The sequence below is a fragment of the Zea mays genome, chromosome 3 (genome assembly GCF_902167145.1).
Source record: "Zea mays cultivar B73 chromosome 3, Zm-B73-REFERENCE-NAM-5.0, whole genome shotgun sequence".
NCBI lineage: Eukaryota > Viridiplantae > Streptophyta > Magnoliopsida > Poales > Poaceae > Zea > Zea mays.
Genome location: NC_050098.1, coordinates 12,740,861 through 12,765,976, shown reverse-complemented (window position 1 = coordinate 12,765,976; position 25,116 = coordinate 12,740,861). Strand labels below are relative to the sequence as shown.

The 25,116-nt window shown below is 42.4% G+C and overlaps 1 protein-coding gene across 4 annotated transcripts in view; it reads right to left on the bottom strand.

The window, feature by feature from the left end:
* Positions 1-5,029: 5,029 nt before the first annotated feature.
* LOC103649701 (protein RST1) overlaps positions 5,030-25,116 on the bottom strand; it is a 37,917-nt gene continuing 17,830 nt past the window's right edge. For all 4 annotated transcript variants that reach the window (XM_008675433.2, XM_008675431.4, XM_008675434.4 and 1 more), the window contains 17 exons: positions 24,825-24,900; positions 22,348-22,479; positions 22,188-22,269; positions 21,911-21,983; positions 21,618-21,786; positions 21,384-21,514; positions 21,217-21,305; positions 20,901-20,989; positions 20,569-20,781; positions 15,157-15,234; positions 14,749-14,931; positions 8,055-8,906; positions 7,683-7,982; positions 6,230-6,865; positions 5,976-6,120; positions 5,717-5,838; positions 5,030-5,606 (listed from right to left, as the gene is read on the bottom strand). In XM_008675433.2, coding sequence (XP_008673655.1) covers positions 5,244-5,606; positions 5,717-5,838; positions 5,976-6,120; positions 6,230-6,865; positions 7,683-7,982; positions 8,055-8,906; positions 14,749-14,931; positions 15,157-15,234; positions 20,569-20,781; positions 20,901-20,989; positions 21,217-21,305; positions 21,384-21,514; positions 21,618-21,786; positions 21,911-21,983; positions 22,188-22,269; positions 22,348-22,479; positions 24,825-24,900 — 3,733 coding nt within the window. In that variant the 3' untranslated portion in view covers positions 5,030-5,243. The remainder of the gene's footprint in view (positions 5,607-5,716; positions 5,839-5,975; positions 6,121-6,229; positions 6,866-7,682; positions 7,983-8,054; positions 8,907-14,748; positions 14,932-15,156; positions 15,235-20,568; positions 20,782-20,900; positions 20,990-21,216; positions 21,306-21,383; positions 21,515-21,617; positions 21,787-21,910; positions 21,984-22,187; positions 22,270-22,347; positions 22,480-24,824; positions 24,901-25,116) is intronic.

The window sequence follows — 25,116 nt, the reverse complement described above, 5'->3', positions numbered from 1 at the left end:
GGTCACGGGGCATCAAAACGATTTTTCTTTCTTTCTCCAAGCCATCGACCCCCTTTCTCCCCCCCCCCCACCCACCATCGACTCCCGCACACCATCGACACCCACATCAACAGAGATTCGGACCCGGTGCGGTCCTCTCCATGCCGGTCTCTGCCCCTCCCTGGTCGCCCTCCCCTACCTTACTTCGTTTTAGTGAGTGATGAAGATACATTGGAGCTACCACAAGTAAATGATGACATGGATAAAATGAAGTTGACTTCTTTCAAGAAGCCCAAACAAATGAGGAAGCAGCGGGAAACAGATGTCAAAGAAACCATTGCATAGGCCATGAAGATGGTGAAGGGGTGTGGTGTCAAAGAAAACTAGCTTTGATGCACACAACCTCCTTAATGTTATGAAGCCTGGGAGTTCTTGAGTGTGCGTGAAACAAATGAAGGGAGATTTGATTTAATTGAGAGAGAGCAAGAAAGGCTTCATAGACCATTAATCTTATGTTGAACTATTTTCTTCTTTATGTTGAATCATCATTTAATTGTGTTGAACCAATATTTACTTATCTTGTAACCATTATTTGCTTATATTGGACCATTCTATGCTTGTATTGAATTATCTAGTATTTGTTTGTGTTGGATCATCCATTATTTGCTTATGCTTGTGTTGAATTATCTATTATTTGTTTGTGTTGGACCAACCAGTATTTGCTTATGTGGAACCATTATGTGCTTGTGTTGAATTGTCTGTTATTTGTCGGTGCGTTGGACCATCCATTATTTTCTTATGTTGAACCATTATATGCTTGTGTTGAATTATCTATTATTTGTTTTTGTTCGATCATCCACTATTTGTTTATGTTGTGTAGCTAGATCCAGGTCTGGTAGATGTTGGAAAAAGGGCAACATGCATTACTATTATTGAATGAATTGTCATAGCATGTTATCATTCTTGGAAAGTTGGGTAATCTCTATAATGAGTGCTGCTTTCACAAAGGTGAATATAGATCACTAGATGTCCTAGAAAATGCTTTTTAATGGATGTGAGGTTGATGAATCATCCAAGACAATTTACAAAATGTTCCACATGAGCCCACAAGTTTTATGACACTTCATGGTTTGTTGGTATCCTCATATGGATTAACATCCAGACATAATGTTGCATCATTTGAGTCTTTTGCATTGTTCTTATGGATTATTGGAGGACCCCCAATCATTTTCCCAAGCTAAGAACTGGTTTGTCCTCTCAACATCGACAATTCATATGGAGTTCAAGTATTGAATTGTTTTATTCAGTTAGGGAAAATAACATCAAGCCAAGGGATCCAACATTTAGCACTAAACATGATAGGTGAAGAAGGATTGACTTCAGCCTCATTTCAAAGGTGATATTGGTGCTATAGATGGATCACATGTGAAGGTTGTAGTGTCTACTGAGGAGGTGATCAAATTACCCTTGTCGCCATAGATATACATCTTAGGGTGTACTTTCCATATATGACTTTTATATGAGGTTCACATTTGTGGTTGCTGGTTGGCTAAGTTCTGCACATGATGCAAGGATCACTAACCATGCACTGGCCATTTTTCCCTCATTTCCTGTACCTAGAGGCAATAGAATAAGAAATAATCTGAAGGTAAAAAATTCCTTCCTTTCATATACCTAAATTTGTAAGTTACTTTTTTATACGCATACTACATTGTGGACTTCGATTATCCAAATCCAATTGGATACCTAGTACCTTATAAGGGGAGCATGTACCATTTACTAGAATTTCATCATCATCGAGGCCATCGACCATAAAGAAAGTATGAGATATTCAACTTCTTGCATTCATCTCTCCAAAGTGTCATTGAATGAGCATTTAGAATCCTCAAGAAAAATTGGTGCATATTGAAAGATATGTCAAGTTTCTCACCTTGACGAGAAAAATAAATCATTATGGCATGTATTTGCATTGCACAACTTCATTTGTGATACAAACTCGGGAGACAAAGAGTTTGAGAGGTGTGACATAGATGAGAAGTACATGTCTAGAGCATCATCTACACAAACTCAAGGCGGTGACAAGGTGAAAGGAGAGGACAAGGTACCATCACTACCGGAATCGTGTTCTTTGCCGAGTGTCTAAGACACTCGACAAAGGTCATTGTACACTCGGCAAAGCAAAGAATACTCGGCAAATATTTTATCGGCAAATGGTTCTTTGTCGAGTTCTTTTTTTTGGACACTCGGCAAAGACTTTGCCGAGTGTCGAAAAGTACTAGGTAAATTAAGAATCGAAAAAGAACCCAAAAAAACAGTAAAACATTTTTTTAAATTATAGGAACAACTCTCCAACCACTACCTAATTACCATACCCATCACCCTATCATTTTTCAATATTATTTTGAATCAAATTTACATGTTTTTGAATGGTGAGATTCAAACTCGCAACCTCTCTCTCATGCATACCCTCCTCTACCACTACACTACTACATCAATTATGTCTATATTATGTTTTCATTCCTCATATACTATAACAAATCGAAAGTAATTTGATTATTTAAGGCACTAAATGAATTCATTTGATAATGTGACCAACTATAAAGTTGCATAACTTTTCGAGATCTACAACTTCTATTTTGAGAGTTTCTACACCCGAGGCCGTTTACAAAATTTGAATTTCAAATTTGAAAACTTCACACGAATTTTTCAATGATAAGATGATTTCAAATCAAAAAATTGTCAATTACAAAGTTTCATTATATTTCAAGACCTACAACTTTTATTTTGGTCATTTTTCCATCCGAGGTAGTTTCAAAAATTCAAATTTTAAAATTGAAACATAGTTTTGCATGACAAGATAATTTCAAACCAAAACATTGTCAACTACAAAGTTTCATAACTCTTCAATTGATACAACTTTCATATTGGTGGTTTTTCTTTCGAGGTCGTTTTCAAAATTCAAATTTTAAATTTTTAAAATTCAGACGTAGTTTTCGTTGACAAGATGACTTCAAATGAAAAGGTTGCCAACTACAAAATTCTATAACTTCTCAAGATCTACAATGTTTATTTTGGTTGTTTGGTCATTTGTTCATCTCACATAATGGTTCTAACAATATACACAAATCTTTACATCTCTCTCGTAGTTTCATAAACTACGAGAGAGATATAGGTTTTTATGAACAAATTTATTTTTATTTTGTCATATGAAGAAATGTTCAAAACATAAATTGTACATCAAGATAAGTTATACAAATTTGTAGTTGAAAAGTTTTTTCATTTGAATTAATTTACTGCTTTAAAATGTGATTTTTAAATTATTGTTGCCTAGTGTTGAAAAGAAAACACTCGGCAAAAAAGTTTTTTACCGAGTGTCAAAAATAAAACACTCGGCAAAGAAACTCTTTATCGAGTGTCAAAAATAAAACACTCGGTAAGGGCTAGTTTGGAAACCCTATTTTCCCAAGGGTTTTTCATTTTCCAAGGGAAAATAGTTTATTTTCCCTTGGAAAATTGAAAATCCCATAGGAAAATAGGGGTGCCAAACTAGCCCTAAAGAGCTTATTCGTCGAGTGTTTTCTTTTACCGAGGGTTTTTTGTGTGGCACTCGGCAAAGAGCTTCTTTGCCGAGTGCCGGAAAAAAACACTCGGCAAAATATTTGGTACTCGGCAAAGAGCCAAATTCCGATAGTGCATAAACACTTTGCGACATGATAGCTATGACATTGGCTAGTGCGAAAGCTACATAAGATAACTATCATTCTGATTGGTTAGGTGAACGAGCGTGGCTAAGCTCGTGCGAGCTTGGCCTGCTGGAAACAGGATATTTGCTATGTACCTATACATGCAGACACGAGAGATAATTTTAGCCAATATTGCAGCTGGGGGTGCAGCTTTGGCCCTGCTAACACAGGTAATCAAACAAAGCATGTCGCTCGGTCAACGCACCTGGAGACGCTGGATGCGGATACACAAGCAACCAATCATGTTGTATGTGATTGGTTGCACTCTAAGATGAACTATGGACTTCTTTATGTATCTAATATATTACTTAGTTATTTTATTATTTTTAGTTATTTCCTAGTTATATATTTATATGGAATATTATAATAGTAAAAATTATATAAGTCATCACAAAAAACATTATATCACGTTCAATTTACATATAAAGTTCACAGACAAATCATATAAAATCTATAGCTTCAGGGCAGTTTAAATCAAATGACTTTTCACAGTAAATAGCTCATAATAGTCTTTTCATAGTGGACAAGTGACAACAGCTTTTTTTTCCATAGCAGTTAGCGGAACCAACGCACCCTTAAAAGAAGTCGTCTACACATTCTGCATTTAGTTTCTTTTCTATTTTTAGAAATACCGATAAGTTCTTATGATAAGGTCCCACCCAAAAAAGTCAATGAAAAAAGCGTTAAGGAAACAGTATATAGGAATTGAAGAATCAAATGCGATGCTTATGAACTTCTTTCTGGGAGAATGAGAATCATCATTAGTGATGGCTTTTTGTGTGAAACATTTTTATAATTAATGGGAATGTAACTTAAGCAAGAATTGGTTAGAGCGTGCAACTGGTGATGTATTCGCCAATTATGAAGATTAAAGATATTACCCTAACCAACCTTTCGAGTGCAGGTGGTTTCGTTTGAAATTTGACCTCTACAGCAGCTGGATTATAAAAGAGCTGGAGTACCACAAATTGGGATCCGCGCTGCACTTCACAATGACAATTTTCTTCAACAGAAGCGTAAGCAAGTTCAATTCCGATCTTGACTCTGAACGCTGAGACACCCTGTATCGTACTAATGGAACACAATTAGAGAAATGTTGTCCTGGAAAGATGTAGAAAACAGGATGTCTGAGCTCAAGGCAAATGTAATTGCGATTAGACTCATTTACAGTTATGGCATAATCCAAGTAAACTTGCATGGGAGCTTTTACATCTCAGCTATGGTCTCAGATAATCTCTGTTAATACCTCAGAAGTTTACTCCCATCAAATTGTAAGGTGACTGCTCTTAAATTGTTCAGTGGCGGTATGACAAAGTGAGTGTACACAACAATATTATTTCATAGGTCTATCTATCTTTGAACAATAGATTGTTTTCAGTGCATAAGATGAGTTAGTTAAATTAATTATGTACATGAAAAAAACATTGCTGGATCATCAGCAGGGACATCAACTATTAAAACATGACTGATACCGTACATAAATACATACATAAAATAGAAAAGAAACACATCTCCCTTTGATTAGAGTGCTTCAAGATTTGCAAGCTTTAGCCGCTTATCAACAGACAGGTAGTCCTCGACTGTAATGCATGTAGAGAGCAGAATATTGGCCAAAAAAGTCGCAATCTCAGTTTCACTTCTATGAATACGATCATGTCCAGGTTGATCGTGTCCGTGAGCTAATTGTTCAGCCCAAGTATAGATGTCAGTAGTCAACAGCCATAGCCTGTCTGCCACAGAGTTCCTGAAATCATCAGAAACGATGGTGGAGAGAAAGGCAGGCAGGGTGACCGGCAAGTCGCTCAGTACATTTATCGAATTAACAAGAAGAAGCGGCATATAGATGCAGCAGCTACCACAAAGCAAGCCAACAAAACACAGCACCTGAAATATTAGAACGAGAAATTTTAAGAATGTTTGAGTTTGCAGGGAAGCAACTTTTGATAAAAAAAACATCCATCCACACATTCCAACATATCATCTTCAATAATTACCGTTGAGGGGTGAGCTGTAACACAGCCAATGTCTAATGCATCCAGAAGCCACTGTCTTTTGATGATGTTTTCGGCTGAGTTTAAGGCTGAAGTGATCTCAACAAGGACACTCCACCAAACACCTGAGATACCATATTCATTAGCTTTTCAAAATAATATATAGATCGCCTAAAATTATCGTAGGATGGGTGAGAAAAGACAACAGAATTCAATGAAAATCGAAGGCATCCATAAACCACAGCAAAAGGAATGCAGTTACCATCAGCTTTTGTACACAATATTGCTGTCTTTATATTTCCCAGCTCATGTGTTGAACCACAACCAGTTGCACACAATCTTGCTCTGAGGATAATCTTTTTTGCAACATCAACATGTCCTTCATTGACTAAGGCAGTACTGCGAATCTGAAAGGAAAGGTTAACATAGAACTGTGAAACGTACAATGAAAAAAATACTGAAATAAATTATTCACGGAGAATGGTTCATAAAGAACAGATCTATGATGTTGAGAACCTGCAAAATATCATCCAGCCATTTTTTCTGGGCGTTTGTAAGACATAAGATAGCAACAGACCACTCTTTCATGAATTCAGGTTGACCATCACTATGGAGCGTCAAAAGAGGCAACAAGCACTGAATGCATTTTTCAATGAATGAAAAAACACCAGATTCTTCAGAAACATCCACCAGGCACGTATAAATGCCTTCCCAGAACGACATTCTTAGCATGCTTTTCTGTTCAGATGAGTAATTCAAGTATGAAGAAGTGGGGGAATACAAGTATTCGGTAAAATCCTCATGCAATTTATCCAATCTTGAATCAGAGAATAGCTTCATTAGGTGTAACAAATGTTTGAGCAAAATAGACTGAACATTTATATCTAATCTCTGGAATCTGAGTATGTCAGTCAGATCATCCAAAAACTGCAGAAGGGGACTTATGTGAGCAGCATGAGCTAGAGTCAAATATAAGCATGCCTCCTTTAGTATCTTAGGATCTTCCTGATTGGTTAACTTATGAGAAATCTGCGCCTCAGCTTTAATGCACCTCCGTACAATAGCTCCCCAGTCTGTAGTTGGCAATCGGGGAGCTTTGGAAAGGCATTTTAAAACTGTTCCAACTGTACTTATTGGCACCACATCACCAGACTGTAGATAACAAAATGACAAAGGTCAATAGAAAAAATATATGAATTTCTTCTCTAGCCCAACAAAATCAAAAGTGATACTGACCATATTTAAAAAAAATGTAACTAGTCAACTTAATAGCCACACAAACTAATGTCTACAACTGTCTTATGCAGTTGTGATAACATTTTTCAGGGTATATACAATAACCTTTGCATCAAATCCAATGAACTAATGTAAATAGATAAATGAGTATGCGTTAGTAGAGATTCTTTGCAAGTAAAGCATCAGTTTACCCACTGCAGCAGTAAAATGCAACCACATTAAGTGTCAGGGAGAAGCATTAGAAGATTGCTAAAATGCTTAGAAGTACAGCTCATAGTTGCTTCGTATTTCAAGTTTGGCATTTATTCCTAGGTCAGAAAATAATGATACACATTCATATACTAACATAGGACATGCATGGCACAGTGGTGACAAGCATTTCTACTAAACAAAAGGTCCTAGGTTCTACGCAGCCTCTCTACAAAATACAGGTGTAAGATTTGCCTCGGTTATTTCTTCTCCTAACCCTATTCATGTGGGAGCCATCAGTCCTGAATTTGTCTTATATTCATATACTAACTTAGGTTCTTAAATATATAATTCAACGTATAATTATGCGTAGTTTTCATACATGGCGAATAAAAAGAAATCTTTTTAAAAATATATATTTTCCTTGAAACAAAGATGTACATTTGATATACAAAAGTTAAGTTATATATTTCCTCCAAACCGCATGGACATACTTTAATAGATGAGAGCAATGTAGTCATTCTTTTAAGGATTCAGGTCAGACCTTTTCAAATTTTAGATCACTCAACCAGAGACTTAAGTTCCAAACTAAGCTTTGTTCAGAAAAACTTGAAGCTTGATCATGATCATCAGGACTTCTATTAGAACCATTGTCCTCATAAAGAATCTGATTCTGATTCTTCGACCACCTGCTTCTGAGAAATGAAATAGCCCATGCAGCATAATCTTGTATGTGCTTATCCTTAGCATCCTTAGCAAGAAGAAATATTTCCTGAATCATTGATGTTGACAGAGTCTCACCAACAGGACTTGTCAGTAATGAACCACTCACAAAAGATGACTCCTGTGCACACAACTAAATAGATTATTCTAACAATTTTACAGAACATTAAGTGTTAAGATGTATGAAGGAAACCTCATGTTTGATTTGAGAAGTCATAGGCTTTGAAAACACCCCAGTAAGATCTCCTGCACCTGCACCAAAAGCGTTGACCACACCAAACATGCCTCCCAAATGAACAAGGGGAGGAAAAGGGTGGGTATATATATGTCTGAGAGTGTCCAGAAAGCCTTTAACACCATTAAATTCCATAGCATGCACGCCATCATTCAATATAGAAGAGAGAAAAGATCCAGCACCAATACAGATTGCCATTAACAAATTCTGAAAGATAATCCCAGATTTATTGAGGTTCAGGAGCTCAGAAGCTAAAGAAGTGTAGCGATTGAACAATGCATCCAAGTCGTCATTCAACAGCTCCACTCTTTGGCAAAAAGCCACAACAGATGGAAGAGCAAGACATGAACCCATACATAGTGATACTGAATCTATTTCATCAAATAATGCAGAGTTCGAATCAACATTTGGTATCCATGATATCAATACATCCTTGACTTCAGTAACTGCTTCATAAGCTCCAAGTCTATACAGAGCAACAACAGAGTTTCCCAGACCAATGACAAGTCCAGCGACAGCCCAAGGATCATCACTGAAGCTATGAATATTTTCTTCCATCCCTCCCATGGAGGATATTCCGTATATACTAAGCTTCTTCAGAGAATAGCATGAGGATGGACATAGTTGAATTAACAAGGTAACCAAAGCATGAAGAATATCCTCAACTGATGCACGCTCATTGAGTTGTGTAATAGCCTCTACTTCTGAATCAACAGCATTATGTGCTCTTGTCAAAAGACCGTGGCAAACATAGCCTAATGCCAGTCCACAAGCTCCTTTTACAAGACAGCTTTCAGTTTTTGAGATAACCTAAATGCGCAAAGACATAAGACATAATGAGAAAGTATACACGACACAAGTTTAAACTTCAAAGTATCCTGAATGTATCATCCAAACAACTATACATTAGTGTACATATCATACCCAACAAGTAAAAAATGTAGAAGACGAAAAATTTCATGAATGGGTGTGGCTAAACTTGTAGCATTCATTGAATAGGAGAAATTGCTCGTCACAGAAACCCAAGTGCCTGCACACTTTTGCAGATCCTCTGCTGCAAAAGTGTGCAGGCACTTGGGTTCCTGTGATGAGCAGGAAATTATCTCCTTCACGGATGCAAGAAGATATGCTAAACTGTTTGATTCACCTCTTTCTAGAGAGCACATTACTGTGTTGGCAGCCCTGTTCGGATGGGAGGTGCCTCCCCCTGGGCAGTTTTGAGCAGTGTGTTGGTGGAGCTGACTGAATTTTCATAGATTCAAATGGTATTCTGATATGGAATGTGAGGGGCCTCAACGATCGTACTAAGAGACTCTATTAAATCTATGGTTCTTGACACAATGCCTTCTATTGTCTGTCTGCAAGAAACCAAGCTGTCATCCATCTCTGATTTCGATATCCTTTCAATACTTGGGTCGGCATATGGTAATTTTGTTTTTAACCCTGCCCTTGGAACCAGGGGGTATTCTTGTAGCATGGCGCGATAGATCCCTTTCCACTGGTGTTTCTGTCATCAAGGAGTTCTCTGTGTCAGTTCAATTTCAGTTGATGTCCGGTCAACTTTGGTGGTTCACAGGTGTGTATGGGCCTCATCAGGATAACCTCAAGCATGCCTTTCTTCAGGAACTCGGTGAGGTCAGGAATGAATGTGTAGGACCATGGATCATTGCTGGGGATTTTAACATGATTTATAGAGCAGAGGATAAGAATAACTCAAATGTTAATCGATCTTTGTTGGGAAATTTCAGAAACTGGATCAACTTTTTGGAGTTAAAAGAAATTCCGCTGGTTGGGAGGAGATTCACGTGGTCAAACCAGAGAGAAGACCCTACCCTTGTCAAGCTGGATCATGTCTTCTGCACTAACGGCTGGGAAGAATTTTTTTCCGGATTGAATGCTCTATAGTAATGCCACCGAAACCTCTGACCAATGTCCCTTGACTCTCAAGCTCAAGGTGGATCTAAGGGGGAGACGCAGATTTCATTTCGAAGGTTTTTGGCTTAAGTTCCCTGGGTTCCTGGAGGAGGTTGCTGCCTCTTGGAATCAGCCAGCTCGTTGTTCCTGTCCTCTTGAGAAAGTGTCCATGAAGCTTAAGAGACTGTCCAAAAGACTGCAGTCTTGGGGGCACAAAATGGTGGGCAATGTTGGGACCCAATTGGGCTTAGCTCGCGAGGTGTTACACAGATTGGAGATTGCTCAGGATATTAGGATTCTGTTTGAAGAAGAGGTTTGGTTACTGCAAAAACTGAAACAGCATTGTCTTGTCCTCACTTCCTTGGAAAGGACAATCGCTCGCTTGAGGTCTCGGATCCACTATTTGAAGGAAGGAGATGTGAATACAAGGTTTTTCCATATGCAGGCCTGTTTTAGAAAGAAGAGAAATTTTATTTCTCATTTGGAGGATGAGGGCAGGATTGTTACTAACCATGACCAGATGCAGGAGGTGTTGGATGGGTTCTTCTCCAATCTTTTGGGGGCTGAAATTCAGAGACCATTCACTCTTAATTTGCCAAATTGCCACAGAAGTGCAGTTGATCTAAGCGCTTTAGAGTCTCCTTTCTCCGAAATGGATGTTCAGGATACGATTGCAAGCCTTCCCAATGACAAAGCACCTGGTCCTAATGGATTCACAGGGAGGTTCTATAAATCTTGTTGGCACATCATTAAGACAGACATAATGGCTGCTCTGGAATCTCTTCGTTTTGGAAATGCTCAGATTGGGGCTGCTGAACTCAGCATATCTTGTGCTTATCCCCAAGAAAGCGGATGCCTTGTCAGCCAGGGATTTCCAGCCTATTAGCCTAATTCACAGTTTCGCTAAATTGGTCACCAAGCTGCTTGCTAATAGGCTCGGCCCCCACCTTCAGAAGTTGGTTGCAGCTAACCAAAGTGCTTTTGTGAAAGGAAGATCGATTCATGACAATTACATGATGGTGCAACATTCTATTAAATCTCTTCACAAGAAACGAGTCTCAAGTTTATTTTTAAAGTTGGACATCTCCAAAGCTTTTGACTCCGTTTCTTGGGCTTTTCTCATTGAGGTGCTTTCTCACCTTGGTTTTGGAAATATTTGGCGGAATTTGATTTCGAATCTGTTGGCTTCTTCCACTCAAGTGATGTTAAATGGGTCTCCTGGTCTTCCTATTAGGCATCAGAGAGGGCTTCGCCAGGGTTATCCCCTTTCTCCCATGCTATTTGTTCTAATTATGGATGTCCTCAGCAGTCTGTTTCTGCTAGCCGAAGGGTTGCTTCACAACCTACAGGGAGCGAATGTTCGAAATAGAATTTCAATATATGCCGACGATGTGGTACTATTTATCCAACCTATGGTGGAGGAACTGAATTGTGTTAAGATGATCTTGGACTGCTTTGGTTCAGCCTCTGGACTGGTCTGTAATATGAACAAGAGTTGTGCCATCCCAATAAGATGTAGCGAGCAGGTTGTGCAGCAGGGATGCAACCTTCTCCTTTGCAGCTCGGCTTCCTTTCCTTGCACCTATTTGGGTCTCCCAATAACAGATAGAAGGCTCAGGAAGGCAGACCTTATGGACTAGGTTGAGAAGATAGCGGATCGACTCCCCAATTGGAAGGCTCGACTTCTTAATCTTGCTGGTAGGACGACGTTGGTGCGTTTTGTTCTCTCTGCCATCCCAATCTATCTCCTCATTGCCATGAATATTCCCAAATGGGTGATCAAATCGATTGACAAGATTCGTAGAGGGTTCTTATGGAAAGGCAGAAAGGACGTGAATGGAGGTAACTGTTTAGTCTCTTGGGATATCGTTACAAGGCCGCTCATCTTTGGTGGGCTTGGGGTCCCAAATCTGTATTATCAGAGCTAGGCACTGCAAGCTAAATGGTTGTGGATGGAGAAAACAGATTCTAACAAGCCCTGGCATGGTTTAAAGCTGCATGTGCCAATGCAAGTAAGGAAGTTCTTTCAATCTTCGGTTATTACTATGGTTGGAAATGGGAACAGGACTTTATTCTGGTCAGACGGATGGATAGATGGCGGCTGCATCGAAGACTTTGCTCCTGATGTTGTGTCTAGAGTTGGTAAATATACTGTCTCCACTAGAACAATGGCCCAGGCTCTTGAAGGATTGAGAGCACCTAGAGGGGGGTGAATAGGTGATCCTGTAAAACTTGAAACTTAACTCACAAAAACTTGATTAGGAGTTAGCACAAATAATGCCAAGTGGCTAGAGAGGAGTCTCAACAAAACACAATAACTACAAGAGATCAATCACAGAGATGGCACAGTGGTTTATCTCGTGGTTCAGCCAAGACCAACGCTTGCCTACTCCACGTTGTGGCGTCCCAACGGACGAGGGTTGCAATCAACCTCTCTCAAGCGGTCCAAAGACCCACTTGAATACCACGGTGTTTTGCTTGCTTTACTATATCCCGTTTGCGAGGAATCTCCACACTTTGGAGCCTCTCGCCCTTACACTTAAAGTTCACAAAGAAGCACGGAGTAAGGGAGGGATAAGCAACACACTCAAGACAAGAAATCACAGCAACACCACGCACACAAGTCGCAACAAGAGCTCACAACACAACTCAATGAGTTCACAACTCAACTAGAGCTCTAATTGCTATCGCAAGGAATCAAAGGCGCGGAATCGATGTCTTAGTGCTTAGGAATGCTTTGAGAATACTTGGTGTACTCCTCCATGCGCCTAGGGGTCCCTTTTATAGCCCCAAGGCAGCTAGGAGCCGTTGAGAGCATTCCTAGAAGGCAAATCTTGCCTTCTGTCGCCTGGCGCACCGGACAGTCCGGTGCACACCGGACACTGTCCGGTGCGGATTTCTTTCCTTCTGTGATGTAGTCGACCGTTGGCGCCTGGGAGCCGTTGGCGCACCGGACACTGTCTGGTGCCCCCTCCCGACCGTTGGCTCGGCCACGTGTCTTGCGCAGATCGCGCAGCCAACCGTTGGCCCGGCCGACCGTTGGCTCACCGGACAGTCCGGTGCGCATCGGACAGTCCGGTGAATTATAGCCGTACGCCGCCGATGAAATCCCGAGAGTAGCGAGTTCGCACGAGCCAGCCTGGCGCACCGGACACTGTCCGGTGCACCACCGGACAGTCCGGTGCTCCCAGACTGAGCAGAGTCTTGGCTGCTCGAGCCAAGACATTTCCAATTGATCTTTTCCTGTTTCCAGCACTTAGACACAATACATTAGTCTCTAAAACAATGTACTAAGTCTGAGAAACATACCTTTTGACATGATTTGCACTTTGTCCACCACATTGCATAGATCAACACAAAAGCACTTGCGTTGGCACTCAATCACCAAAATACTTAGAAATGGCCCAAGGGCACATTTCCCTTTCAAGGATGGCATTGGATCAGTGACATCTTGACACCTCTTTCCTGGGCTGGGATCCAACAGTTTTTGTTGTTATGGGATGCTGTAAGAAGAGTAGTGTTAACATAGGAGGCTGATACACATATCTGGCTGCATACTTCTTCTGGTCAATTCTCCTCAAAATCTTGTTACAAGGCCTTTTTTATGGGATTCATTACTTTTGAACCTTGGAAGAGGCTGTGGAAATCTTGGGCTCCTCCAAAGTGTAAGTTTTTCTTGTGGCTGGCTATTCGGAATAAATGTTGTACATCTGATAGATTGGAAAGGGAGGTCTGGACCACCCAGAGTCTTGCCTTTTATGTGATCAATCACAGGAAACCATCCAGCATCTTTTGTGTACCTGTGTCTTTGCAAGGCAGTTTTGGCATTCCATTCTTTTGGCCTTGGGTGTTGGTAATCTCTCTCCGTCTGGAGATGAGACCTCCTTTGCCGATTGGTGGCGAAAAGCAAGTAAGAAGATTCATAAAAGCAAGAGAAAGGGTATGAACAGCATCATCATTCTGGGGGCCTGGTGTTTATGGATCCACCGCAACAAGGCAGTCTTCAATGGGGAGACCCCTTCGCTGAGCTCTATCAGATGCGTCTTTCTTGATGAGATGGGGTGTTGGATTATGGCTGGAGCTAAACATCTTTAGAGTTTCGGCATTGAGATCACGCGTAACTTACACAGGGCCTAATTTGTTGGGGGAGGATGAGTGTGTGAGTGGTTGTTTTGTTGGGCCTATTCAGGGCTTTGTAACTTGGTCCATTTTGGACCTTTTCTTCTCTAATTAAATGATGCGCAGTTCTCCTGCGCTTTCGGGAAAAAAAAGAATAGGAGAAATTGTATCTAAAAATAAGCTGCCAGCAGCCATAGCCAATTGCAACATGGACTGGTCCTGCTCCACCTTCCAGCATCATGAACATTGTTTCACTGGGATGAGGCATGAAAAAAGGCATAATTAGATCCTAATGATCCAGTCACATTGAATTCTGATCTAGTTAGGTATACCGATCATTACACAGTGACACAGGATGACAGGAGTACACGACAGTAGGAGAGCAAGTAGTTACTACGAGCCTACAATATAGATAGCAGTGGTATCTCCATGGTCTCCAATGTTTATAATTATGATATGGTGTCACACGGCCTATGAGGTCATTGCCTATGAGGTCATTGCAAGTGTGTTAAGGCGCTAGTAAACATAACACAGCAAATTGCCAACATCTAGGCATCTAGCAACCCATCACTTTCTAGAAAAGAAGAAATGCAATACGAGCGGAGACGACATTTGATACCTCAAGAAACCCATTAATAACCTGAAGTCTGCTCTTTTTGTCCGTAGGATGAAAACAATTGAATATTAATCCAAGAGAGAGAGCTGCTGACCATTGCTTGTGCTCATGCTCGTATTGAAGCAACCATTTTAAAAGAAAATCTGATACCGAAGATACTACCAAATGAGCAGTTGGCGGAACAATCTAGAAATAAGATAACATCAAACAAATCAAAATTAGTAAAACATCCCTCAACCACTGGTAAAATCATAAGAATACATCAAAGCTTATGGGCTAGTGACAAGGAAAAGATACTTGAAATGTTTTCATAGGTGGGAGGAGAGAATTTAGGCAGAGAAATCAATTATATCATACCATAGTTTCTGTATATATTCAGAAATTAATAAAATGTGAATAAAGACTCCTTACCAAGGCCAGTGCCCCAATAACAAGAGCTATGTTAACAACAACTTGAGGAGTAGACACCGGAACTTGGTCGCACAGAATCTGCAGTCACAATTTAGGAAAACATATGAAAATTTAGCATTCGCATGATAAAGATTAAGGAAATTAGTGCAGGACTGCAGGGGACGAGCGTAAAAAGGGAGGATAAAGGTACACGATGAGGTATGTGTTAAATAAACCAAATCATATGCTATCAAGACCAGTCAGTGCAGTATCATCCAGTCACACGCCCCCGCGCCACCCTCCTACACGGGCAACTCGGGCGGCAACCCTAGCCGGTGCACCCTCTCCCCCCCCCCCCTCTCCCGATGCGCCGCCGCCAGAGCAAGTCGCTGGCAGGGCCAGGGCTGTTCGGGCGGCGGGGCTCGCGGCTGGTCGAGCCGCAGCCTGAGAAGAGGAGGTTCCACAGGGGAAGCTCGACTGGGGGCGGATTCATGGGGTGGAGTTCACCGCAACGGCCAGGGAGGTGCTCGGCGCTGGCGCGACTACCGAGGTCGGGCGTGGTTGGGCGGAGCTGGCCCTTGGCATCGATGCCTCGAGGTTGCTTGTGGCTAGCTAGTTTCAGCCGAGCAGGGGCAGTTCCACAGGGTGGAGCTCGGCTAGGTGCGGTTCCGCGAGGCAGTGCATTCGACATGCCTCAAGCAGGGCGCGGTCGTTGACGCTCGGGGAGGGGTCGGCCGCAGCGGGAGGAGGCATCCAGTGGCCCGGCAGGGCGCGCCGACGAGGCTGCGCAGCTGGCTGAGATGGTGGCAGCGAGGCCCTCCTCTCGTTTTGGTGGCTTGGCAGCGCGAGGTGGCGCATGCCGGCGGGCATCGCCTATCCTGCGCCACGGGGGGCTCGGCGTAGCCGCCTGGCCGTCTACTATGGCGCCGGCCAATGGCCCGGCTGACGCAGGGTGGTGGCGGCAGTGGGCGGTGGCAGAGTGTCCGGCGGCAGCTAGCTTCGGTGGCCGCGTGTGCCAGGGCCAACAGCGATAGTCGGCATTGGCTCCAGCGCGCGACAGTGTGATGCACGAGGCAAGGTGTTGCCTGGTTCCGTGCCCAGCCAGAGGAGGTGGCGGCCGATGCAGCTTTGCGGCTATTGTGGCAGTCGGCGCGCGACAGTGTGATGTCAGGGCGGCGGCAACGGTGGAGGCTGCATGCATTGTCTCGGGGCCTTGGCCTGGCGATGTGATGGGGGACTTCTTAGACGGAAGCCTTGGTCGACGGTGACGCCCATGGGCGCCACTTCCCCTATTGAGGGTGTCGCATTCCCCAGCACTGTCTTCCACGGGTGAAAACCCGATCCATTTCAGACAAGTGACGGTGGTGTCCCAGACGTCACTCCCTTCCTGAAGGTGTCGCTATTGAAGTTCGTTTTGGTCACAGCATCGCCTTCTGTTGTTGCTTTCGCTTCTCAGTGTCTGGTATGCGGGTGGAGGTGAGGTTTTGCCACGTGAAGTCGAAGTTGTTGTGTTAAGGGATGTGGATCGGCAACGATGAGGCGAAACCCTCCCCCCCTCTTCATGGGCTAGATTGTTTCGGAGGTCGGGCAAATGTTGTGGGCGGGGCAAAGGGATCAAGCTCGTTGGTGAAGAATCAGAGCTGCCTCGCGTGGGGTGTGTTGAGGCTTGGAAACGACGATTCACCGCGGTCTTCCTCCTTCTGTACCGGTGTTTCGATGTAGGTGTCGTCGAGTTCCTTTGGCCATGTGCGGCTCGTCTCACGGAGTCGGAGCTGCTCGTCCCTTGTGTTGAGCTCGGCAACGATAAATCTAGATGGGCTTTGTGTGGGGCTATCGTTGTCTGGGTTGTTTGTGCGCTCTGTGTAGGATTCAGGCCCGGTTTTCCTTAAAACTGGGTCAATTCCATTCTTAATTGAAATGCAGAGCTCCTGCCATGACGTTAAAAAAACCAAATCACCATACACAACAATATATTTGCCCATGTCACAATAAAAAATACGCAGGCGCCCATAGTTCTTTTAGTTTAGCACCTCAAAAAATTAGATTATTAAAAAGTGTAAGTTCTTTTGACAACTATGAGGGGGGCACAGTATGCACCTTGAAACTGTGCTCCTGTAACAAAACAGTTGATACACACAAAAAAACCTAGAAACTGTAGTTTCGATAAGGGTATTATCATTTATAACCTTCTCGCTGGCGTGCCTTGCCGGAGATGAAGATGATGATCCCTGAAACACTCGAACGCTCACAAAACTCAACACGTACACTTAAAGGACACAATGGGTTTTTTGGCACTACCAAACTACACCGTTGTTATAGGTGTATTCTATTTATCTGTATATATACATAATTATAAAGGCTCAAAAGGAAACCAATCAATTAGCTAAGAAAGAAAAACTAATCAATCAGCTACCAATTAGCTAAGAAAGAAAACTAATCAATCAGCTATCAATTAGCTAAGAAAACTAATCAATCAACTAAGAAGAAAACAAATAAACCGAGCTAGATTATACAACAATCTCCCCATAAGCCCCCCTAAGCCTATCTCAGTTTATTTGACCTTGACGATGCCAATCTTGCCACAAATTTCAGCAAACCGTGCATGCCCAAGTGACTTTGTCAGAATATCCACAAGTTGTTCTTCAGTACTCACATGATCATCGTAGATCTTCCTGTTCTCCACACATTCACAAATGAAATAAAATTTAGTGTCAATGTGCTTACTTCTATCATAAAGAACAGGGTTCTTGCTGAGTGCAGTTGCAGACTAATTGTCCATCTTCGGCAGCGACGGCTAGAGTTTGACATCGATGATGTCCCCTAGCAGCCGCATGAGCCACATAGCCTAGCATGCTCCAGCGGCGTCCGCCATATACTCTGCTTCACAAGTTGAGAGGGCCACCGTCTTTTCTTTCTAAGACTGCCAAGACATAGGCATGTCTCCTAGAGAAAAGATAATGTCGTCGGTGCTTCTTCTCTCATCGATGTCTCCCCCTAAGTCGATGTTCGTGTACCCGATCAACGTGTAGCCTGTCAACCTACTGTCGGTGTTGCAACGCTTGGGGTAGACAAGTCCATAGCCAACTGTGTCGACGATGTAGCACAAGATGTGCTCGACGGCGGCTAGATGCTCTTGTCGCGGTCTCTCTATGAAGAGACTCACAAAACCCACCGCAAACATAATGTCTGGCCTGCAGGCCTGGTATGAACTAGATAGTGTAGACTTCTCACCAAACTTTTGTACATCGTTGCATTGACCTCAAGAGATAGAAGGGCAAGAGACCAATGTCGCTCATCCAGAATAGACGACACATCTACTCCTTGAACACATCAATATCCACCGGCCTTACTCCAGTGATGATCAGGTCGTTAGCATAGACCCCGACCATCACACGTGACATTGTGGCGCCCTTAGTGTACATCCCATGCTCGCTAACGCACATGGTGAAGCCATGTTTGCGCAGGTGTTGTCCAACTTCACATTCCATGCCCTTGATGCTTGGCGAAGTTCGTATAATGCCTTCTTTAGTTGTAGGTGTTGGCTTATTGTGTGTACCTCTATTTTAATTGGTCTAAGGGCCCACCCCATATACTCTTATCACTACTACTACTAAGAACGGAAGGTGGGCACCTGGTGCTACCACGGCTTCACCCCGCGCTGACACACTGGGCCCACCCCACGCGGCCCCCTCCTCGATGTCGTGCCCTGTTGGCCCCACGCGCAGCACGCTCTCAGCTACTGCCCTATGGACCCACCGCCCGCGCACCCAGTGTTTAGAAATAAACAATAATTTTATAAAAATTTGTGCAAAGCGAGCATTTGAACACACACCCCCTACTCTAGAAATTTGGGGCTAACCACCAGACTACACATACCTTAGTGTTTAGAAATAAACAATAATTATATTTGAATAAATATCTCAATAACTATTTATATGATATATAAAAACCGTAGCAAAAGCACGGGCAACTGCCTAGTATAAATATATAAGCCTACTATAATCGAGGGTTAGGGTTTATATTCTATCCAACATGGTATCAAGCCACTCTCTATTCTCCCTCCTCCCCTTCTACTAGTCGTCGGTTGCCTCCCTCATGTCGACCGCCCCGGCACCATGGACCTCCCATGCGCTCCTTCCCCCACCGACCACCCCCACCCCGCCAACACCCTTCCAGTCGCCACCAGCGACGATCCCCACTATAGTCCATCTCCCAGCTCCCATTGTCCCAACTCGTGTGCCTCCTCCTTGGTTTCCTCCCTCCGCTCCTGATCTGCGCGCCCCATCGAATCCCCTGCCTGCGCCAATGCTAGCGCGGCCCGCATGGAGAAGACACCACCAAGCCAGCAACCGCCACCATCGTCGGCACCCACATCTCCTTTGTTCACCCCGGCATGCTTTACTCTGCTTTTGCGCATCTTCTCGCTAGTCCTCGCCGCCATGCAGGCAAGTCCAGCCCCGGCTCGAGGCACAGTCATGCAGCCCGCCCGTCTTCTCCCTATCGTTGCGCCTCGTGGCCTGCCTCCTTCAGCTTCGCCCCATGGACAACACGGTTGTTGCCCCCGAATGTTCCCTCGCGCATCAGACTGTGTCGCGTTTCCTGCGCGCTCTCGGCGCCCAATTAGCCAACACAGGCGACCATGTTCGCGCGCCCGTGCCTCTTTCATGCGTCCTCCCTGCACCTACCAGCCCCACCTCCCTCCATTGTGATGCTGATGGTGGGTTCCCGTCCCCCTACGCCGCCAGTTATGGGACGTCTCCTGTTCCCCACGCATGGGTGCTACTGACCTTGCTCGCGCACGTGTGCCCACCGGCGACCACCCCTCTACAGTAGGCGGCCCTGTCCACTTCCTCGTGCCTCTTCTGCGCGCTCTCGACACCACTGCGCCCAACCAGCCTGCTTTAGTTGTGCCCGCGTGGGCCCTCGCTGCCACGCCTGGTGCTGATGCACCTGCAGCATCGTTGTCCGCCACTGGCACCCCCACCCACTCCAGCGACCTCACGCTCCCTTCCGTTGTGGCCCCATAGATCGCTCTGGGTCAGCCCCTTACTCCGGCCCCATGGGGGTGTGGGTACCCTGCGGGTGTCGACACCTCCCTACGCCTGCTCCCTCGACGCCTGTCCTTTGCTCCGCAACGGTCCATGAGGCTCCCTACGCGTGCGTGTATCCCTTCACAACGGGCAATTTCTCTGTTGTTATAGGTGTATTCTATTGATATGTCTATATACACAATTACAAAGGCTCAAAAAGAAACTATCCAATCAACTATCAATTAGCTAAGAAAGAAAATTTTAATCAATTAGCTAAAAAAGGAAATTAATCAATCAACTAAGAAGAAAACAAATAAACCGAGCTAGATTATGCAACATCACTTAGAGTGGAACAAACAAATAGAAAGGAAATCGGGAATACGCTAAAGATACAAATATAAACCTTAAATATATCATTAGCAGCTTTCATTGCTTTGTTCAACTTTGACGAGTCTTTAGTGTCAAGCAATGCCACAACTGCTTGCATCCAGTTGGAAACAAATGACTTCCATGACTGCAAGGCAAGAAGAGCTACCACTATGTTTCTTGACACATACATAGATTCAGCAATTTCCACAAAAGCTTGCTCAAAAGCGGAATGAACTCTAGGCAAATCCTGTGAATGAGATCAGGAAACACAAATAACATACAATATCAGAAGGATTCAGCTTTTTCAATGAGCGGTGACTAGATAAAATAGCATCACCAAAGAAAATGACAGTAAAGATTTCTAACCTTAGGTTTCCCTTCATTAAGTATGTCCTTTGGAGTAAAATTGAGAGTTAAAAGAGCAGCACCAGGCAACTGATGATGAGATAACATCCCTGCAATTCGAAAGCTATAATCAAATGGAATCTAAAAGATGAAACTGACACCATATTCTTTTAAAGACAGAACAGAACAAACTACGCATTTCTCATATAGAAGTATAGAACATAGGATAGAAAAGGCTCAAGTATTTGCTTTCTGACATATGAATGAACAAACTAGAATGCATTCAAGTATTCAACTCCAGTCATCAACTAAGAGTCTAACTAGATCACTAGCTTACCTTTAAATACCGCCCGAGGAAAAACCTCCAGTAGCTTCTCAAATTTATGCACTGCAGTTCTTTTGTCAGTAGTCACTCGACGACGATTTCTATGTGAACAGGGTTCATCAGTTAAGAGTGACACTAAGCATCTGAATTCAGAAGAAAGACAACAAAAATATACTAACATGTGCTCATATCTGATGATCTCATCTTGAAGGTGCTCCATGGCCTTGAGAACTGCCAGATTATGTTCGTTCGTAAAGAACTCATAGTTTAGTTTCCAGAAATCAGGAATAGCATCTTGAATAAGTGATACCTGTAAAGCGCCCCTTGTTAAAAAACATGAAATTTGGAAATAGGTTTTCAACCAAAAAAATAGCAGTTAAACTCATAACATAGACAAAGAATCATAGTATAACCTTGTAGTTGGACAAGGAGTGAAAAGCAGTTCCTCTTGCTTTATCCCAGAGTGGATCGGGATTATTTTTCTTGGATGTTCCAATTCTCCACAATGTTCTTACAAGGTTACCAGATATTACAGAATATGCCTCAGCATCCATCGCTCCGCACCTCAACAGAATACACAAACTGCAAAAAAACAACAAGAAAACATAGAGAAGCAAATATCAATACACGCCTGTAAAGTGTTGGTACCAGTCCACCAGACCAGACAAATTCTATGTGTTCAGTGAAGTGTTGTCAGCATTCTTACCTGTGAGCAACAGCAGGCTCAACGTAATAATCAAGCACCTGCTTTGATATAACTTTCCACGCCGTGTAGAAATCTGACATACAAAAGAGGAGCTAACTTCAGGTGTGAGGTTCAGCAAATATGACTTCTTACACAAAAATTACTCCCTTACTAATTTTCAGAACACATGGCTTCTTATAACATTGTAATTTATACTTGCAGTAACCTAATAATTTGTTGAAACGTAGGCTTGGAACTATGTAGTTAGGTTAGTGGAAAGTCAGAAAGTTGAACTTACCGACCACATCTGCTTCACAAAGGTACGAGAGGCTCTCGAGGCCAAGAGCTTGAACCACAGAATCACGACTCTCAATACAAAACTAAAGGTATTTGACTACATGTTAGAAAGCAGAATAATTAAACAATAGAGATCAGAAAAAAAAAGAGAAAACACTCACAGAGACAGATAATATTATATCAACGCCTCTATCTGGATTTTGCTTGCAAACATCGCGTATTGATGTGGCAATACTTGCAGAGATCTCTCTGTCAGAGATGAAATTGGAAAAATTCTCAGGATCCAGAACCACCTATATTAGAAGGCAAAGTTAGTTGCAATTTTGTAACAATTTTCCAGGAAAACTAAAAAGTCTGAAATTATCAACTATCATATTGAAGATTTCCAACTTTTCAGTAGAGTTACATGAAAACCCTGACTAAAAATATTTTGACAGTGGCTTCACCATCAATAACAGTTAGTAAACATCACTAGAAGTCATGACAAGAATGTCTTTCTTAATAGTGAGCTGTGTAAAGAGGTCTACATACAGACACCGCCTGGGTATTCTGTCCCTATGGGCATGGTTTCTTGCCTACGACGCTCCCTTTATGGGATCAAGCAAACTCCGCATGCTTGGTTTTAGCACTTTGCTCCTGTGATCACTACGGCTGGTTTCTCTGCCAATGCTCATGATACTGAGCTTTTTGTACATACTTCATCTTGTAGTCGAACTCTTCTCCTTCTCTATGTTGATATGATCATCATCGGAGATGATCCTAAGACATAGCATTTGTTAAGGCACGTCTTAGTGAGCAGTTTCTCATGTATGATCTTGGTTGTCTTCGTTATTCTCTTAGGATAGAGTTTCTCTTTATCTGAGAGTTTTATCCCTCTCAAGAGTACATTTAGGATCTTCTTGATCGAGCTTCTCTTGTTGATCAACGGATTGAGACTCCCATAGAACTCAATGTTCATCTTTGTGCCACAAATGGTGAACCCCTTGAGGATCCTACTTGTTATCGACATATTGTAGGGGTCTTGTTTACCTTGATGTCGCTCGTCCTGACATTTCGTATTTTCTACATATTATGAGTCAGATTGCTTCTGCTCCCACACAACTCCACTGTAGTCACTTACCTCGTATCCTACAGTATCTTTGTGGGACTATATCTAGACATCTATTCTTTTTATGCTCTAGCTCTTTACGGCTTTAGGCTTACTATGATGCTACCTAGGCTAGTAATTCCTCTGATCATCAATCTCTTTCTGCCTATTATGTTCTTTCTTCATGGCTCCCTCATTGCTTGGAAGACTAAAAGGCATGTAGCAGTTTCTCGTTCGAATGTAGAGGATGAATTGTGTGCTATTTTTTTCTCGAAAAGCGCAGGAGAACTGTGTGTCATTATATTAAGAGGGAAAAAAGGTCTAAAGAAGACTAGATACGAGGACTTCCTTACAGAGGTTGAAAACTCAGAAACCAAAAAAAGATCCATCTAGTAAACTACACTACGCTGCTGACCAAAAAACCTTCCCCTTGGAACTAAGCATCAGGGGAGGAGGCTGCCAAGTAGGAGAGGCTTTTTGCCCCAGCCATTTCCCACATCAATCTCTCTTCCCTAGCTAAAGTGCTAAACTAAGAGCTAGAGAAACATTGGGGGTTCAACCCTCAAAGATACATTTGTTTCGATGATTCCAAATGATCCAAGCCCCCAAGGCAATGAGAATGAGTTGCGTGCTATGGCTCTAGTGATTACAGAGGTTACTTGGTTACGGTGGTTGCTAATGATTTTGGTGTTTCTATTTCTACCATGACTCCTCTTTTGTCTGACATTACAGGTGCTATTAGTATTGCTCATGATCTGGTCAAGCATAAGCTTACTAAGCCTGTAGGTGTTGATGCCTATTACATGTGTGCACAGTTTCAGGTAGATATCATTGATCTTTGATATGCGTCTTTACTCTTTAGAGTTTTAGTTGGCTAATTTCTCCATGAAGGCGCAGACTAGAGCTTAACATAGGTTTTATCTCTCTAAACTCAGTGTGTTTGATCCACCTAGAGTTTGAGGGGGGTGTTAGATGCCTATGTATGTGCTCTTGTTTGTATTTGATCTCATATATGGAGTCATTGTTAGATGTCTATGCATGTGTCCTTGTTGTATTTGGTTTCATATATAGAGTTCTTGATCTATACTGTCTCTATCATGTATTGGTGTATATATTCGAGCTTAGTGCCCTAATTCATAACAATCGTAACACACTCGTAACATGCTTTCCTATTTTAATTATGTGAATGAGATCAGTTGTACTGTTGTAGCATACTAGCATGTCACTCAAGGTATGCAAGGTCTGTGGCCTACATATTGATTTTGGTGCCTCATTGGTCTCTCTACAGTGGGTTTCAACTAATGCCTTAACCCAAGGTGTCAACTTTCAACTTATGTTGTGGAATGAAGTACATAGAAAACTCTAGTGAGATAGAATGATTACTTCTTATAAAATACATCATGTTTGAAAACAAATGAACAATTTTTTCAACATAACAGTTAAGAGATAGCTTTGAAACAAATATTTTAACTGTTCACTTTAGTTTTCGTACTCAGAATTAGAAAAAACAATGTTTTAACATCCAATAAAAAATGTGTTCTTACTTCTTACTTGTAAGTTTGGAAATGCCCAGTCGGTTACAGCCCATATCTTGCAGAGTAATCGAACAGCCATAGCATACAAAACCCTGCACGAAACTCATGTAATAAGATAGCAAGCAAGGAATACAATATTTTTCCCCTTGCTTTATTTACAATAAAACAAAGCATTTACAGTCGTATAAACTGATACTTATTTCTAAACGTGATGATCAGACTAATGCTGTAATGCAACATCCATAAGCTAAATACTATTCAGCCAGATACTCGCAATTTTCTCATTTTTATTATATGTTGACAGTTCT